The following is a 19,413-nucleotide window of genomic DNA, read 5'->3' as shown; positions in this document are numbered from 1 at the left end:
TGGGCGTATTTTGGTCTGTTAGAAGAAAGTGCCTCCTAAAATTTTAAAGAAAGAAAAACTTATATATTTACAAAAATAAGGGTAAATATGATGAAGGGATAGAATATGATTGTATAAATGAAAATTATAAAAGATTTTATAAAAGGTATTGATAAGATAAGAAGTTGGTTGAAAAAAGAAAGGATTTAAAAGAAAAAAAGGGGGAGAGAATGTGATCAGGCAGGAGACTAGAATAAAGCCATACACTAGAGATTTAGGCTATATTTTGGTCTGTTAGAAGAAACTGCATCCCAAAATTAAAGAGAGAACAACTTATATATATATACCAAAAGTAAGGTTAACTACTATGAAGGGGTAGAATATGACTCTAAAAATGAAAAATAAAAAAGATTTTTTTAAAAAGGGATCGATAAGATGTTGGTTGAAAAGGGGAAAAAGAAAAATTCAAAAAAATTTTTTTAAAAAAGAAGGACTAAAGAATCATGGGGAAAAAGCCATGAATTCTATGTGCAGTATTCCCCTAGCGCTGGAGTTCTGCTCTTCTCATTGATCGGTAAACTTGGTCTCGGCTGGGTTTTCTTGCTAGTCTTCTGGGGGAGCGGCCTGTTGCTGTGGTTCCCAAATGTCTTTGCCGGAGGCAGAATTGCTCAGCCCTTGCCGAGTCTGGGCTAAGTAATCGCTTGGGTTTGCTCTTGGGAGCTTTTGTTCCCTGCAGTCTTTCCGTACAGCTTTGGAGGACAAGAGTGAAAATGGCGGCCTCCCAGTCTCCGACCCGGAGGAGCCGAGAACTCAGGGCCCCACTCCTCAGTGCGCCCCCAGAGAAAAGCAGTCAGTCACTCCCATCTCCCCGGTCTCCGGCCGCACTCCGTGCTCACCCGGCCTGTGACCAAGCGTTTCTTTCTCTGGCACATGACCCCGTGCGGCGTCTCCAAACCCAGCAGATGCACTCCCGCGCCGCTCCTCCCAGGGGAGGAAGGCGAGTCTCTCCGGATCTGCCACTTGTTGGGTCCCTGCTGGAAGAGCAGTGGCCCGACTGTGCTGCGGATCACAGTCTATGGTAACCCCGAGCTGAGAGCCCACTCCTCGGCTCCGTCTCTGCACCTGGCTTCCCTGCTCCAATACCTGGGAGCTCTGCCACACTCAGGCACCCCTGGTCTTTCTGTGACCCCGAGGGTCCTGAGACCACACAGTCCCAGGGAGGGTTCCACCCCCCGCTTAGCCACTGGAGTGACCTCCCTCAGTGGAGCGGACTTCTAAAAGTTCCAATTTTGTGCTCTGCGGCTCTATCACTTGCCAGTAGCTGCCGATGGAGGCCCCCTCCCCAGCCGTCTATCTTCCTGAATATTGCCTCAGATTCACTTCTCCGCACGTTCTACCTTCCAGAAAATAGTCGCTTTTCTGTTCAGAGTTGTTGCTATTCTTTTCTTCGCTCTCCTGTTGAGTTCATAGGTGTTCAGAATGGTTTGATCTCTACCTAGCTGAATTCCTGGGACCAGACGAAATTTGGATCTCCTGCTCTTCTGCCATCTTGCCTCAGTTTACTATTTTTTAAGGATTTTATTTATTTGAGAGAGAGAGAGAGTGCACGCACTGGAGGCAGGGCAGGGGGATAGGGACAAGCAGACTCCCCTTTGAGCAGGGATCCTGATGCGGGACTCGATCCGAGGAACCTGAGATCATGACTGAGCCAAAGGCAGATGCTTAACCGACTGAGCCACCCCAGCACCACTCAATTTATTATTTCTTGCATTTATGAATCTTTCATTTGTATGGTCCTAAGATCACTTCTTTTAATGGTGTACGTACCCCATTTTGGAAACTCTTAACTTCATTTATTTCCTTCCCATGTTATTCCAGCTTGGTCTTTCTGTAAAAGCTGGAGAAGTGCTGGCGGCCAGAAGTTAGAAGAGCAGTAAGCAGGTGCTTATTAAAGAAGCTACATATAGCACTGTTTGCTTGTTCTTATCCTGTTTTGCCTGTGACTAATTTTGTTATTTTAAAATTTTTTATGAGGGGGCACCTGGGTGGCTCAGTCGTTAAGCATCTGCCTTCGGCTCAGGTCACGATCCCAGGGTCCTGGGATCGAGCCCTGCATCGGGCTCCCTGCTCAGCCAGGAGCCTGCTTCTCCCTCTCCCACTCCCCCTGCTTGTGTTCCCTCTCTCGCTGTGTCTCTCTCTCTCTGTCAAAGAAATAAATAAAATCTTAAAAAAATTTTTTAAGAGGAGAAAAGACAAGCTCAAGGGCCAGAGCCTGCAAGACAGAGAAATAATTTTAAGTGTTTCTGATAATCTTAGAGCTTTGTACTCAGGTGTGTGCATATATTTGTGTTTTCTGAGGGTGTGGAGAGAAGCACGGGACCGCATTGTGGGTTTCCCTGGCCGTTACCATGCGTGGGACATCCCTCATCAGTCCTGGCTCTACAACTCCAACTACTCCTGTGAGCTGTCCATGGTGCTGACAGGTGCTGCCTTCTTTCACAAGGTAAGAAAAAGCTTGGTAAGATTGGTGTGAACTTTGTTAAGAGTTGAGCCTTTGTGTGGTAGTGAAATGCTGCCCTAAAGTTAGCCCTCCTGATGTTTCTTATATGTCCCTTGTATGCTAGACATGTAAGTTATTTCTGTTTTTAAAGACTGTATTCAAGAATAAACCCTGGGATAAAATGTCAGGGTGAGAAGGCTCCCTGCACAATTGCATGTAGGCTATTAGGAAAATTAGTTTGTTTTTTCTGGACATTGGCTGTCCTTCTGTAAAATTGAGAGCCTTGGGCTAAAATACTGTTGTTTTACCATTGTTGTCCCAGACACGGCCTGCCCAGCAGAAAGAAGGCTGGTTCTCTTCTGACTCAGGTTAACCCACCACTATCTCAAGCTCCATCATGAGCCTCTGTTGTGGTTATGCAAGTTTTGTTTATTCCTTAGAGCTTTCACCATGGCACACATCCCAGTTTTTATTGGATATCTAAAATGCAAATCCCTCCAGTCATTACTTCTCTCCTGTATTGTTATTGCTAAGCTTTTTTTGCTCCCGACTCATCTTTCCTCTGTACCTTTTCTGTTCTATAAAGTAGCCATTGGCCACACATGGCTATTGAGCGCTTGAAATGTGACTGGCCAATATTGAAATGAGCTGTAAATGTAAAGTGCACTCCAGATTTTGATATGTTAAAATGCAATTATTTTGGATACACTGGGTTAAATAAAATATATTCTAATTAATTTTACTGTTTCTCTTTTTAAAAATGTGGCTAGTAGGGATGTCTGGGTGGCTTAGTCAGTTAAGCTTCTGACTTTGGCTCAGGCCATGATCTCAGGGTTCTGGGATCGAGCCCTGTGTCAGGCTCTGCGCTCAGTGGGAGGTCTGCTTGTCCATCTCCCTCTGCCCTGCTCGTGCTCTCTGTGTCTCTCTCACAAATTAAATCTTTTTTTTTTTTTAATATGGCTACTAGAGAATTTAAAGTGACAGATGTGACTCACATATCTTAGATAGTGTTGCTGTATACCTTCCCTCCCAAGTACTTCTTCTGAGCTCTGAAGACTCCCTCTTCTGAGGTGGCCCAAGTTGACTGCACCCCCTCCAGCCCACTTCACAGAATGCCTCCTCTCTTGACCTAATTAAAACCCAACTTTTCTCTGAGGACAGTGCTTCCCCTTTACCTTGTTCATGTATTTCTTCAAGGGACAGTGATTGAGTCTACTCATTTCCCCAGATGTGTACTTTGGAGCAGGGAAGGTATAAAGAACCATTTTTATTGCTTACTGATGACACTTCCAGACAGTTCTCAGCTATCATATAAAATCTCATTTGAGGCTCACAGCATCTGTCTTGTTGCTCCCATCTAGCAATCTCCTAGCCATTTCTTTCTGGTCATCAAAGACCTTGGCACATGGCCCGTCCTCCTGATCTCCCCTCCATGCCCTCTCTCATTCTGGGCAACTTCATTGCTCTCATGGAAGACCCATCCACCATACTGTTTTCCCCATAAATGTTGAAGTATCTCAACCTTCTAACTTCTGTATCTAGTGCTCTTCTTACTTTGGTCTTCCCTAGATGTTCTCTCATAGCTCAAGGTCTTGGGGCTGAGCACCTACAGGCTGGTAATTTCTGTGTCTATATTCCTGTCTTGGTTGTTCCCTGATGCCTGTACTCATATAGCTAATTGTTTTCAGGAACCCACCCCCCTTATGTCCCTCTCGTACCTCAAATTGACATCCGAACTTTCTCCAGGCTTTGTCCCTCATATATTTCAAATTTCAGATGGTGGCATCTTGCGACCCACCTCAAACAGAACCTTGAAAGTCATCTTACTAGGGACATTTTGAATCAGGCTAAGAAATCATTACATTTTCAGCTTTTTTTTTTTCTTTTTACAACTTAATGTGTCAAGCTGATATGCTTGTCCCATTCTTGAACCTCACCCTCATGCTTGTTTTCCAAATGTGGGTGGGCTTTGGTTGGGATGGGGGATGCTAGTAGGATTAGGAAGTATCTGGCTGAGAAACCGTACCTAACTAGGAGTCCTTTATTTTCACACTGGTCATCTGAGAAAGAACCACCAATTTCGAATTTACTTGTCTTCTGAAAAGTCTGCCTGTTCCCAAATTCTGATTGCTCTTTAAAAGTTAACAGCAGCGAGATCCTGTCATTTTCAAGTAATAAATAATTTACTTAGTAAACCTTGGAGTTTCTATTTTCTTTTTGAAAATCTAGAGTAAAGGTAGCAGCCCTCAAGCCTGTGATTTACAGAAATGTTTATTTAGTCCCCCACTGCTCCCCACCCAGCATGGAGCCCAACGTGGGGCTCGATCTCATGACCCTGAGGTCACCACCTGAGCTGAAACCAAGAGTCGGATGCTTAACTGACCACGCCACCCAGGCGCCCCTTAACTTTTTGTTTTAATTCCAGTTAACATACAGTGTTATATTAGATTCAGTATATTATTTTTTAAAATCCTGAATTGAACACTGTGTTATGGCAAGTCAGAACTCTTATTTCTAAATTAAACACGTTTTTGATACTTGGTTTTAGTCACTGTCCCTGTAAGAAATACCATATTGCTGTGCTTATTAAGTCATGATACTCATCCACTAAATTGTGTTCAAACTGGGCTAGAATTTTCATCTTCTGTAATGCCATTTAATTTTTTTTTTAGCAAACTAACAAGAAAGTGTTACTTTGTCTTAGAGTAGGTTCTAAATCCATTGAAACTTCATTTAAAAATATTTTTAAACATGTTAAAAAATTTTTATATGTTTTAAAATGTGCAGATATGAAAGTGTTTATTGATTTATGGCATCAATCATAATCACATAATGGTGGAAATACTTCTAAGCATTTGTTTTCATAATGCTTTCTCCATTTTTCTAAAAAGGTAGTTCTTTCTTCTTGTTATGTCACCTTTCCCTTGTTGACGATATGGATTGTGTTCAGTAAATATATTCTCATTAGCATACTGACGACAGCCACTGGCCATTTAAAGGGTCAACAAGGGGCCCCTGGGTGGCTCAGATGGTTAAGCGTCTGCCTTCAGCTCAGGTCATGATCCCAGGGTCCTGGGATGGAGCCCCACATCGGGCTCCCTGCTCAGCGGAGAGCCTACTTCTCCCTCTTCCTCTGCCCCTCCCCCCCGCTCATGCTCTCTCCTCTTTCTCTCTATCTGTGTCTCAAATGAATAAATAAAATCTTAAAAAAAAAAAAAGGGTCAACAAATTTCAATCATCTGTCATTTTATAAAGGAAAAATGTATAATTCATCTTTTAAGTTCACCATCCTTTAAGTACTTTGCCACAGATAACCAGCAAACCACTGTGTGGTACAAAAATTTTATGATCATTATTTCATTACATAGATTCTAACTATTTAAGGTGATATATATAAATCAGTTTTATTAGGCACCTCACCTATTCATTCATCAGCAACATTGCAACACATCATAGTTGATATGTGCCTTGTTTATAGCATTTGTCCATTTCTGTGGTATAAATATTTTTAGCATGGCTGATTTCAGGTTATAGATATGTCACTGAACTTGGAGTTGGAAAGGGATGGGCAGTTCTATAGTATTTTCACCATACAGTTATGATAGACATAAATAACCTCAAGATAATAGTAAAATGAAATAAACAATAGTAAAATGAAGCTAATTAATTAAGTGATGTGCTTTAGCTATTTATTGGTTTTTAATATAGCTTATTTAATTTTAAGTTTATGTAAGTATATTTTTAATAATGGCTATTTTTCATAACAAGCTCACAAAATTCCTAAATAGTCTCATAAAATTCCTGAAAATTTAGCGGTTGACATTCATTAGCAGGTGTGAGCCAGCTTTAGCACACCATTTTGTGGGCCTTTCAGGACATCTTAAAAACATAGGCCTTTACTCTGAGTGAGATGAAAAACCGCTGAGGTTTGGAGTGACATGTTCAATTGCACTTGTGTTTGAACATGGTCACTCTGCTGTGCATAGAATGGACTGGAGGGAAGAAAATATGGGAGCAGGGAAACTGTTTAGGAGACTATATGAATAATTAGGCAAAAGATGATGGTGGCTTGGAGCAGGGAGTAGCCAGTGGCAGTGGTTAAGAAGTGATCAGATTCTAGAATCCATAAGTGGAGGAACTGAGGGATTAGATTTTTATGGCTCTATAACCAGGCTTTCCCCTCACTTATCCCTTATTGCCATTGTCACAGATAGAATGGTGTTTATCTGAACCATTGTCTGACCTAATTTGATAAATCTTCATATTGTAAAATCACTGAGGTACCATGGACCTCAAAAGGGGGGTGATGATGGCAATGTGCGTGTGTTAATTTATTGCAGAAGATCTGCCTTGTAGGATGTTTAGCATCCCTGGCCCCAACTCCCTAAATAAAGGGAGTGGTGATTCCTCTAATGATCATCACACCCAACCTCCTCCCAACCCCTCCGCTTCCTAACAGCCCCTAGATCCGTGTATATTTTGGCTGAAAGCCAAAGAACTGTGGCCTCTAACAGAGTATGTGATCTTTTTCTACCCCTGACAGTATTACGCCTACCTGTATTCTTACGTGATGCCCCAGGCCATCCGAGATATGGTGGATGAATACATCAACTGTGAGGACATTGCCATGAACTTCCTTGTCTCCCACATCACTCGGAAACCCCCCATCAAGGTGAGGGTCCCAGTACCTATGGGACTGGGGGTGCATGCATACTTAATTCACTTATTTTGCAATAATGCAGTATGAAACTCATCATACCTCAGAGTCCTCATCTGTAATTGTCTTTGGGTTAAATGAGTTGTTAATATAGGGACTCTTAACTACTAAGGGGTAAATGGACAGAACTCAGAGGGTTTGGAACTTGAATGGGAAACATGTTACATCTTAATTTTCGCTAATCTTTAACGGATTCAGCATTTCCGTCAGTTAGGAAACATGTGACAGTTCCTAAGAGTATTTGCAGTAACTGCGATTTGTCAATAGTAGAACTCATAGATATTTTCATATCCCATTACTTTTGTTGCTACATCTTAAAGTATTATTTATGTCCATCAGTGCTTTAAAATTACTGTGGGGCGCCTGGGTGGCTCAGTTGGTTAAGCAACTGCCTTTGGCTCGGGTCATGATCCCGGAGTCCCGGGATCGAGTCCCGCATCGGGCTCCCTGCTCGGCGAGGAGCCTGCTTCTCCCTCTGGCCCTCCCCCCTCTCATGTACTCTCTCTCTCATTCTCGCTCTCTCAAATAAATCTTTAAAAAAAATAAATAAAAAAAATAAAATTACTGTGTTTTCCATAGACCCATGGCACAAGAAATTTAAGGTTTTGAGTTAATCTGTGTAAAGACATTTGCTCAAAAACAAAACCACAGGTGCCCTCAGAATTCTAGAAATTTGAGTTCTGTCTTTGTCTTTGAGCTAGTGAATATAATAATTTCATACTCAGTGTACAGAAAGACCAGTTACGTCACCTTCTATGTCATCATTGCAGGTTGGAGACAAATGAAAGCTCTTCTGGTGGGGATTAGGGTAGGCCTGGTAAGGACCTTGCAGCAGTTAATACTTGAGAATCTGTTTGTCAGTTCAAACTAATTGTATCTATGACTATGGTCTGTCAGTATTTATGTGATGGAGTCATACCTGATGTCCTTAGAGTTAATAAGCTGATTAAGATCTTACTGTCATTATTGTTAAAAAGGCATATTATTTAATTTTATAAAATAACAAGTTTACCCTCATGTATATCATTAATAATATAATTAGGTGGATATTTCATTCTTCTTATATTTTGAAGGTAAGTTATAGATGAAAGTAACCACCAGCCTATGCTAATGATACCCAAATCATATCTTTAGTGGTAGTAGAACGCTAAACAGAAGACATTGGGTCCATGCAACAAAGCATAAAAAGAGATAAAAGCAGTTGGGGGCCTTATGCATTCATTTATACCTAATCAAACTTTTTCAACCAAGTATAGCTTGGCATTATAACTTAACTCCTGATTACCCCATAGTTTTTTCTGTTCCTGGGCCTTCTGCTAAAGTCTCACAAAAGAAAAATAATTCGCAAAATAATGCACCAATTTTTTTAAGCTGTGATTAATTGTTATAATTATTTATATAAAAGTGTAGTGTGTTTCCCAGGTGCAGTGGTGGCTATTAAAATAAATATTAAAATATTTGTTTTCATTTTATGTGATGTTAAATGAAAAGCCCACTTCCTTATAAACTTTAAGGTAGGGAGACGGGTCTTAGAAAGAAATTAATGATTGGTGCAATTTTCTTTTCTTTCTTTATCCTTTCTTATGTAGCCAGGGACTAAACTTCATCCAAGATGTATGCTTCTATTTATACTTCCCTAGTAGATCAGAAGACATTATCCATGAAAATTTAAAGTATCTGAGTGATTAGGTGCCTAATAATATCATCAGTCACCTGAAGCACTCGCAGACATGATGAATTTTTCATCCTTATTAAAGCGTGTTTGTCTACCGTATTATTAGGCCGGTGTTTCATTAGCCAGTGTAGAGAGTAAAACAGAAATATTTTGCACATAGTATACATGATCCTTACCGTATTATTAGGCCGGTGTTTCATTAGCCAGTGTAGAGAGTAAAACAAATATTTTGCACATAGTATACATGATCCTTACCAAGTGAAAACTTGAAAAATGAGTATTCTCTGCGAATTTTCTCAATCTTATAGGAATAGAAGAGTTCAACTCAAGATTAGGATGACTTTTTATTTATTTTATTTATTTATTTAAAAAGATTTTATTTATTTACTTGACAGAGAGAGACACAGTGAGAGAGGGAACACAAGCAGGGGGAGTGGGAGAGGGAGAAGCAGGCTTCCTGCTGAGCAGGGAGCCCGACGTGGGGCTCGATCCCAGGACCCTGGGATTACGACCCGAGCCGAAGGCAGATACTTAACTACTGAGCCACCCAGGTACCCCAGGATGACTTTTTAAAATCAAAAGATTCAATAGGGGCGCCTGGGGTGGCTCTGTCGGTTAAGCATCCAACTCTTGATCTCAGCTCAGGTCTTGATCTCAGGGTCATGAGTTCAAGCCCTGCGCTGGACTCCATGCTGGGTGTGGAGCCTACATTAAACAAAACAAAACAAAACAACAAATTAAGAATGTCTTCAAATTCTGAATCTAGTTATGTACTATAGAACCAGTTTGAGCTAAATATTTTAATTTACCTAATTTTATCAGGTATTTATACTATTTTATGTTCTAAAATAGTCATTCTGTTTTTTGCTTTAACTACTTCAAATTTGCACTATCAAACTATATTCTCTCCCTTGTTATGATTTAGAAGGTATGACTGTTCTATGTGATTAGCAGTGTTCTTTCAAAAATGTTAATAGCTTCACAGTATTGAGTAAATAGAGAACAGGGAGTTAATTTCATATTATTGGTTTGAATAATGTTATCTTTTAAGAAGGAGAAAGGTAGAATGTAAACAAACTTCACTGAGAATAAAGGATTTCAAAACTCAATAAGCATTTAGAAGATGGATGGCTTAGGTGATAAGGAAGTGGAGGGAGGCAGCATAAGTACACATCTTAATTCTCTGGTAAAGGAGGTTCTCAACATCTATTAAAGGATTTTCCTTACTATTGCTGTGCATGACACTAATACTTCCTGAATTACCTGGAACATTTCCACATAAAATATAATCCATGGTATTGGTTAAGTAAATGTTTAAACTTCTTTTTATAGTTTAGCTGTTGCTTCATCTTTCTTAATTCCTTTCTTTGTATGTTTTATTATGTAATACAGTTTTCTATAATACATAAGTATATATACAAAAATATATACAAATGTACTTTATAAATACACTGGAGTTGCAGTGTCAAAATTTTTTTTTACTGATGGGACACATGATTAGAAACCACTGCTTCAGTGAAAACAGCATAAAATATCTTTTTGTGTCAAGTGAAATCATTTGCAGGGTAAGGGGCTTTTCCCCTGTGGTTGGATGCTGGCATCTGGGATGAGGAGGAAGATTGTTAGGTATAGGGAGGACCAAGGAGAATACCATACATAGATGCTGTTTGAGAATACTCTTCTCTTGACAGATTCTTGACAAGGGAGGATGGTGGGAAGAGTGGTAACTCACTGCTCCCTATAAACCACAGGAGTCCTGTGAGAACTGGGGAAGTGGGGAGTCTGGTGGGAGTGAGAGGGAGAAGTAGGGAGCCTGGTGGGTCCCTTTACAGAGACCGCTACTGCGGAAGTCCTGACTCCCTCAGACTTGTGGCTGTGTGGTGAGCTGCCCCTGGGGCACTGACCAGTGCTCTCCTCTGTTTCAACTCTGGAGACCCGGGTTCTGATGGTTGTTACTGGCTATATTTGTGATGTTTACTCTTTAGCTAAAAATTATGGGATGGGCCATTGAATCTTAATTTTTTCCTCAGTTTATGATAGTAATAATAACTTTTAAATTATTTGGGAAAAGATAGATGTATTCAGAAAGAAAAGTTACTGAGGCATAGGGGCACTTGAGTGGCTTAGTTAAACATCTGCCTTCAGCTCAGGTCATGAGCCCAGGGTCCTGGGATGGAGCCCAGCATCGGCCTCCCTGCTCTGCGGGGAGTCTGCTTCTGCCTCTCCCTCTGCCCCTCTCCCTGCTTGTGCGCTCTTCCTCTCACTCTCTCTAATAAATAAAATCTGAAAAAAAATTACTCAGGCCTTTTGGCATATTTCTTTTGGTTCTGTGGTCCCCTGTCTGTGGTGGTAGCTTTTTATCTTTATTTTTTTTAAATATGTACTTTTTTTGTAGTCTGCTTTTAAAGTTAACAGTAAATTTTCTGGTTCTGGCAATATTGTGGACTAGGTAACCTAAAATACCATGTTTTTAGTGTTCACATAACAAACTTTTTTTCAAAGTTTAGTTGGGCTTATTTAATAAGTAATAAAGTAAGATAATTGCCAGAAAGGAAGGGGGAACTAAAAATCAGAGTGGCAAACATGTAATGTGTCGCTGGGGCTCCTTGGGTGGGATGCTGTTAATTTATCTTCTCGAGGCTTGTGTTTTATCACTCATGTGAGAAAAGGGTGAAGAACCTTTGGGCAGAGAATTGGAACTGAGATCCACCTGTTGTCCCAGGCAGATGGCAGGCAACTTGTTTATTTTAACCTGTATTTTGGAGGGTAGAGGGGGAAAACTATAGATTGAGAATTTTAAGCAGTCTGGGCTTTCATGGGTTTGGAGACTTGTGCTATATGAAAACTAGACCTAGCCATTGATACCCTTTGGCTGTTTGACAGAAAAAGACCAAAAACTGCTGTCAAGAGACATTCCTCACCTCAAGCCACATAGGACACCCACAGGTAGAGCCTCATGGAAGATGAGCTTGAAGTCTGAAAGTAGCAGTCACGAGAGGGGACAGGCGGCCCTGAGCAAGAGCTAACAGATAGGACAGAAGTAAGGCTAGCTCTCCAAGAATTCCAAATAATCAGACCTGTGGCTAGACTATGGAATAAGTAGGTTTTAAATGACTAGAAATAAAGACTAAGGAATTGAACACATAAAAAGCAACAAATCACTGGGGGAAAAAAAGAACAAGTGGATTTGAAAAACCTAACTAGAACTAAGGAAATGAAGATTAGAATTACTAAAACGAAAATCTCTGTGAATGGGATAGAAAGACCAGACTCAGCTGAAGAGAAAGTTAATCAGCTGGGAGATAAAAAGGTTTCCGAGAAAGAATTTCAGGGATGTGCAGAGAGAGAAAATAAGAAAGAGGTTAAGAGGCACAGAGGATAGAAGGAGAAGGGCCAACAGGGAACCAAGAGGGAGGAACGGAGAGGGTAAGGGACAGGCAGTTTTGAAAAAGAGAATGAGAGAAATTTCTAGACTTTATTTAAAACACGAACATTATAGCAAATATTATACTTAATGGTGAAACTTTAGAAGATTCTCATTCAAGTCAATCTAAGGGGAGATGATCCACCAAACAAATGGGGATAGAGACCAGGTCCACGTTCATGGATGAGGACCCTGTATTGTCAGTATAGCAGTTCTCGAATCCAAAATTTCAACGTAATGCCAATCAAAAGCCTATTAGGATGTCTTATTTGGTTTCATTTGCTTTGGTGTGGAACGTGACAGACTTCCCCAATTCGTATGGAAAGGCAAAGGACCAGAGTAGCCAAGTCACAGATGACGACGTGGTGGGAAGTGCAGAGCTCAGACTGCGGGATCGGCACAGGCATGACAGACCAGGGGCACAAAGTGGGGGTTAGACACAGCCCCGTGCATATATGGAAACTCGGCATATGGTGTTTACAGACGAGCGCTGGTGTAATTGGTCATCTGTATGGAAAAGAAAGTAAGGAATTTTAAGAAATAAAAAGTGCAAAATATAGAGGAAAAGACTGGTTTGAATACACTAAAATAAAAAACTTTGTTCAACAAAATTCAATATACGAAAAAACAAGCCACACACTGGGATGTTTACAATGCCTATAAATGACCAAGAATTGATACCCAGAATAAAGAATTTCCAAATGAGAAAAAGAGCAGAGAGATCGATCGATCTAAGAGTGTATCTACATTACAGAACCAGCACTGCAGATCACTCAGGTCTGGATGAACTGAGCGGGTAATGCAAACTAGTTATGGGGAAAAAATGAAATTGGGTTCCTGTCTTACACCATACACAGAATCATGTCCAAAATGATTAATGATTTAAATACAAAAGGGCAAAACCTAAAACTTTGGAAAAGTGTGGAGGAGGGCATTTTTAAGACTTTGGGGCAGTGAAAATTAAGGAACTGTAGCTGCAAGCATCAACACTGACTAAGCTCACATACACTTTTTTAAAAAGCTAACTGCAGAGGGATGCTTATGGCTTGATTTCATTTACCTAAAGTCTAAAACATGGCAGTCATTTAGCGATAAATGCACATATGGTAAAACCACTTTTTTAAAGGGGGGAGGGGAAGGGAAGTTTGAAAACAAAATTCAGGATAGCAATTTCTCTGGAGGGAAGATGCACGATGGGATTATGGGATTATGGGTACTGAAAACGATAGACTTATTTTTACATGCGTGTTCAAAGACAGGTATATATTTATTCAGGATTCTATATGTCTATACATATAGGAAGTATTTATATATATATTTGAAACACTTGATTACTACTGATTTACAACGTATGAATGAAATGTTTTTAAAAAAAGGAAGACTATAACAAATATACATACCCAACAGTTTTGCTGAATATTAACATTTTGCCCTATGTCAGATTATACACGTTTCTTCTTTTTTTAAAATAAACTTGGGACACCTGGGTGGCTCAGTTGGTTAAGTGTCCGACTCTTGATCTCAGCTCAGGTCTTGATCTCAGGGTCATGAGTTCAAGCCCCGCGTTGGGCTCCATGCTGGGTGTGGAGCCTCCTTAAAAAAAAATTAAAAAGAAAAAAAATAAAACATTATAAATAGAGTAGATATCTTATATCACCCTCCCCCCATCCATTCCTCTCACGTGAGGTCATGGGGTATATGTTCTTTCATTTATACTTGATAATACCAAACTTTCTTCAAAATAGATGCACCAGTGTATATACTCACCAGCACTGTATAATAGTTGCAGTTTCTCCACATCCTAACATTTTGGTACTGCCACACTTCCATTTTTGCCTATCTGATGGGTATAAACTGTATCCCACTGTTTTCATTTACGTTTGCCTGGTTATTACGGAGGTTGAGCGTCTTCCCGTGTTCTTGAGTCATTCCCCCGCACCGTGGCCACTGGAGGGAGGGCAGGGCCAGGAGGATGCTGGGCTCCTGCAGGCAGGAGAGCTCGGCTGGCGGAATGACAGCGAGTCAAGGTCTTTTTTCTCTTGCAGGATCAGTTTTGCCTCATTTTGAACTTTATCTAAATGGAATCATACAGGTAGTCTTTCAAAATTTCAGGGCACATATACACGTACTGTTCTAGTTACCAACTGAGAATCCTGCGATTTTGGGGTCTGATTCTGTTGTTTCTGCAGATTCTCCCGCATGTGGCTCATTCCCTTTTTTTGTGACTTTTGATTGTGAAGTCATATTCTTTGGGGTTTTACCTATAGAATTTCTAGGAGGCCTGAATTTATACCTGAGAGAATTTGGATTTGCTTCTTCCACGTACCCTGGGTCAGTACCTACTTGAGACCTGTTTAAACTAAATTAGCATCTTTTCAGGACACACAGGTAACAAACCCTAGCGTCAGGTGGGTGAGGGCCAGTGTGTGGTTATACGTTCTTACAGGTGATGTTTCTTCTTCCACTTAGAGCTAAGATGGGAAGAAGACAGCTTTCTGTGGAGCTGCCTCCAACCTGTGCAGCCTTCCACCGGGTCCTGGTGTTTTAAAAAATCTCCAATAAAGTTTTGTGGCTCTTGCCTCCCCAGCCTGTTAAAAACCAAAGCTCCTATCTCTCTCATTGGATTCAGGCTTTTTCATTATTTTGGCCTTTGAGGGTTTAATTTCTTTCTTTACATTTCATTTCCTTTCTTTCATTACAAGTTTTCTTTCATTACTCTCTCTAAAGAGTTAGTTTATACAGTTCATCCTGCATTTTCAGGTATTCTCTGCTAAGGGAGTTTTTATGTTATTTGGTCTGCCACATTGCTGATAGTGAAGCTGTGGTATTATTCTTTATACTCTTCTAATTGCTTGAAATTTCATCAGCATCATAACTGCTAGTACTACTACTACTATAATATAACCACTTTGCCATGTCTTCAGATATAATTTTCCTAAATATCTTTTCTAGTGGATGTGTAGTATTTCATAATTATTTAACTGGTCCCCTTTTGATGGGTACTTTTCCAGTATTTTGCTACTAAAAACATTGATGAAATGAACACCTTTAGACCTACATCTTGCTGTGCGACCCAGATAAATGCTAGCGGTTGAGTTACTGAGGCAAGTAATGCTAAACCTTTTCAGGCTTTTTGATATCTACCGTTTAGGTCATTTGGAAAGAGCACCCTTTCCAACGATACAGCTACGTATGTGGCAGGAAGGGAGCCAAGGCTCTGGCTCCTGACTCCCCCGGGGGTGAACGTGGCCACCTGCGGTCAGTGCCTTCCCTGGCAAAATGGACGCGGCGGATTGGTTAGGCGGCAGGATTTCTGTCTGTCCCGGTCCCTGCGGTTCTCACTGTGCTCTTTCTTCCCTGTTCCCAGGTGACCTCTCGGTGGACCTTCCGCTGCCCAGGATGCCCTCAGGCCCTGTCACACGATGATTCCCACTTTCATGAGCGGCACAAATGTATCAACTTTTTTGTCAAGGTGTACGGCTATATGCCCCTACTGTACACTCAATTCAGGGTGGACTCTGTGCTCTTCAAGACCCGCCTGCCCCACGACAAGACCAAGTGCTTCAAGTTCATCTAGGGGCATTGCAAGTTTTGGGGAGAGGATGAGCAGAGTGGGGGAGATGGTTCCTAAGGTTCCTCGACGTTGAAGGGCCTCAGGGCCACCCGCTGGGCGGGTGGCCCAAACCCCTGCTGGGAGAGGTGGCGGGAAGAGTGGGAAGGAAATAGCCTTCTTTCCCTTAAAGTCGGCCACACTGGGCCCGGAACCCTGGTCGGAGGACGCAGGGGTTCCCTACACAGGGCACTGACTGATAGCTTACACTGAGGATCTTGGGGACTCCGGGGAGTCACTCACGCAGTTCATAAGCCCAGGACAGCTGGTTTGTGGTTTTTAAATTCAGTAACAACTATTATTATTATTTAAAAGGAGAAAGTTTCAGATTTGCCATTCGAGGCTTATTTATATATATGTGCGTATATATATGTATATATATATGCACACACACATTCTCACATACATATACATATACATATATAGAGAGGGAGAGATAGATTTGGGGGGCAATTTGAGATTTCTGCCTGTTTCACAAAGTGAGGGACCCACTGAGTTTCCTGATGTTCTGTACGTTGGTGGAGATGGAGCCTGGCCTTATGGTATCTGGCTCATCCTTAAAGATCATCTCTGTATTCCCCAGGGCATCTGCGTGCAGAAACAAAGGGCAGGCTTGGCCCTCCTAGGGGGCCCTGGACGAGATAAGCCCTCTTGGTTTGTTCCTTCCTCCATCTGTTGCCAACAGGTGATCTGGAGCTTGCGACCTCCTGTCACTTGAGTCCGTGGGGAGGACCTGCACCTTTGGGAACAGCGGGGCTTCCCTGTGCTGGATTGAGTGTTTTTGAGGATTCATCGCTAGGTTGAGCTGTCCCAGAACTGGTCCTTGCACACCCATTCTCTCCCGTTTGAAAGAGAAGAATGAGGAAGGAGTGAGACCTGAAGACAGCGCTCCCAGCTGGCTCTTTTTGTTCGGCCCTCCTTTTGAAACACACGTTGTGCTTTGGCTTCAGGCTTTCCTGGAAGTTCTCCCGTGTAAGAGAACAGAGAGCTGGCAGGCCGCACCTCCAGCTGTGATCTGAAGTGGTCTGCAGGTTGGCCTACTCTCTCTGGCGTAGAACGAGCGAGCATCCTTTGTGGACCCCCACCCGGCTGGCCGGGAAGTCTTACAGCAAGGCGCCTGCCTTGGGATAAATACCTTGGTGAAATTCACCTTCCCTCCACCTTTGTCTGGACCTATGCCCTGTGTTACCTGTAGTTTTTAGATCCCTTATGCCAGGTTGTCCCAGGACCCCTTGAGATTTGGTATGTGCCAGAATGCTAAGAAGATAGGCTCCATTCCTGCCTGAGATTTCACAGGCATTCATACCCATGTTACCACTTTCCACTCTGGGTTTACATTTCTATTCCCTGGTTGAAACGGAAATAAGCTAGTTTTGTTTTTTTTTTTTTTTTTTTTTTGTGTGGGTGGCAGTAGGAGAACCGGAGAGGGTGTCGGTGGCATCTGGCAGGGATTTAACCCATGACTTCTACCATTTTCCTGGACCCCACTTTCTTGCAGTGAAGTTGAATACAGGTGGTTTCCCACAGCTGGACAAAAGCTCAGGTCTGTCCTGGTCATGTACATGCCTTAAGCCAGTTCCGTCTTCCCCAGACCTTGACATCCTGTGCTGCTCTTTCTTGGGGGCACATTCTCTGACCTGTCTCAGTGGGTCTCTGCAAGTAGCATTTTGAAGCCAGGTGACAGAACCTGTAGACCCCACCCGGGTAGAGGGCTAGCTGGACCTAAAGGACCTCTCCTTATTGGCAGACAAGACCAGGGCAGCTCCCAGGGCTTGTGGCCGCTAGAGGTTCCCACTGGCATTTTCTTGTCGCTCTCCTACAGAGGCAGCTACCCAGGAAATCCGGTTCTGCTTCTCAGCAGCCCAGCAAAGGGGTCCAGACTCCCTGTACCCTAACTTTCTAACTACCCTTTCCTTGACTCCGAACTATTCTTTTTAGTGGTAGCCTTCTTCCCTCCGGGGAGCCAAAGAGTGTGGTGTTTTGAGCTATATATGTGGCTGCTATTTTTATCTTGTTTATTTTAATGTAAGGAACTCATAAACTGGCTTTCAGTGGGACCCGGTGAGAAAAGCGCAGTCTGTGTTAGGAGCCCCTGTCGTGGAGCCAGGCTGGGGGGTCCCCGAATGCTGTTGGGAGATCCAGGAGGAGCCGAGTGTTCTGAGATTCTGGATGACATGAACGTCTACTGCAGGGAGGGTTATGGTGTCAGAGCCGCAAACGAGGCGAGCGCTATTTGGACCTAACAGGACACTAACCTGAGGGACTCCAAGCAGCAGGCTCTGCTGGACACTGGCCATGTGCCTAAGGGACGCGGCTCAGGAGCAAGAGGCCGGGCAGTCAGACCTTTTACGTTGCTCGGTTAGGCGCTCCTGGAGAGTGACTGCTGTTTTCTGCGAGGTGGCCGCGGGGAGGCCCAGCACACGCTTCGAATGCCCTTGATGCCCATCTGTCCCGCTGGGAAACGGACGTCCTGTACACCACGTGACTGGGACTCCTCTGGAACACGCGAACGGCTCTGCGGGCTCACATGGTTTCCCCGGCCGTCCACAGGTCACCCCTTGCCGCCTGGGCCCAGGATGTCCTCGTCCCGAGCTAGCCAGTTTGCTCTCCACCCCGAGGGGCACTCCCCTACGGGAGAGTGTCCCCAAGGTGCTCCTGGGGCCGTCTGAGCGTCTGCGCTGCTGACGGTGGTTTTCCGCGCCGTGCGCGCTGCTGCTCCTCGAGCCCAGGCCTGGGCGCGGTCGGCGGGACCCTGGCTGGGCGGGTGGGAGCCCCTCAGCCGCGGCCTGTGCGTGTGCGCAGGCAGCTCCCGGTTTGAAATGATGCTGTTTTGCAGGGGGAAGCTCTTTGATGTCCATGCCATGTCCATCCACCCCACCCCCCTTTTCCAGTCATGAGCACAATAGTCTTATGTTGGATTTTTGTAAAAAAAATAAAAATAAAAATAAAAATAAATGGAGACTTTAACTCAAGCAGTGTGGAGGTCCTTTGTGATTTTCCTCTGCAGGGACAGAAGAGTGACCCGAGAGAAGGGGCCTGCCAGGTTGCGGGGAGCCAGCTGCCCGCGCCCCCCCCCCCCATAAAGGTTTTGGGCTGTGTGATTCGGTCTTGGACCAGCCTGTGTGCTTGAACCCGCATGATGCTGTCTGTAAACATGCACGGACATGGGCAGCCTTGCCTGGGCCCGTTTGTGGGATCAGTCGTTTGATGACACAGGAAATTAGGTGTCCTTTACCTGATGTGAGTGGGATGTAGGATGGCATGTGCCACATCCTCCCTCCTTCCTTGTTTCATGGTAATTTTAAAAATGTGTGTGTGGCGTGGTGCTGGGGAACTAGTGTGTTTAGATCTCAGAGAGAGGTGGAAGTTACCATAACCAGTGCGAGGCGTCTGCCGTTTGGCCCCCAGTAGAAATGAACGCTGACTGGGGTGAGGTACGGAGAATTTCTCAGCAACTCTTCCTGCACTCCACGTGTCTTAGCGCCAGCTCCTTGTGGGAGGCTCTGGA

General features: G+C 43.1%; 1 protein-coding gene across 1 annotated transcript in view; it reads left to right on the top strand.

Moving 5' to 3' along the window:
• EXTL3 (exostosin like glycosyltransferase 3) overlaps positions 1 to 18,877 on the top strand; it is a 92,562-nt gene extending 73,685 nt beyond the window's left edge. Inside the window, exons 5-7 of the mRNA XM_025873771.2 lie at positions 2,338 to 2,482; positions 7,023 to 7,151; positions 15,663 to 18,877. Coding sequence (XP_025729556.1) covers positions 2,338 to 2,482; positions 7,023 to 7,151; positions 15,663 to 15,872 — 484 coding nt within the window. The 3' untranslated portion in view covers positions 15,873 to 18,877. The remainder of the gene's footprint in view (positions 1 to 2,337; positions 2,483 to 7,022; positions 7,152 to 15,662) is intronic.
• The last annotated feature ends 536 nt before the right edge of the window (positions 18,878 to 19,413 follow it).

The sequence above is a fragment of the Callorhinus ursinus genome, unplaced genomic scaffold (assembly GCF_003265705.2).
Source record: "Callorhinus ursinus isolate GAN/ISIS: 27379988/994484 unplaced genomic scaffold, GSC_fseal_2.0 scaffold4, whole genome shotgun sequence".
Taxonomy (NCBI): domain Eukaryota; kingdom Metazoa; phylum Chordata; class Mammalia; order Carnivora; family Otariidae; genus Callorhinus; species Callorhinus ursinus.
The sequence above is the reverse complement of the archived record's forward strand: the minus strand, read 5'-3'. Positions and strand labels throughout refer to the sequence as shown.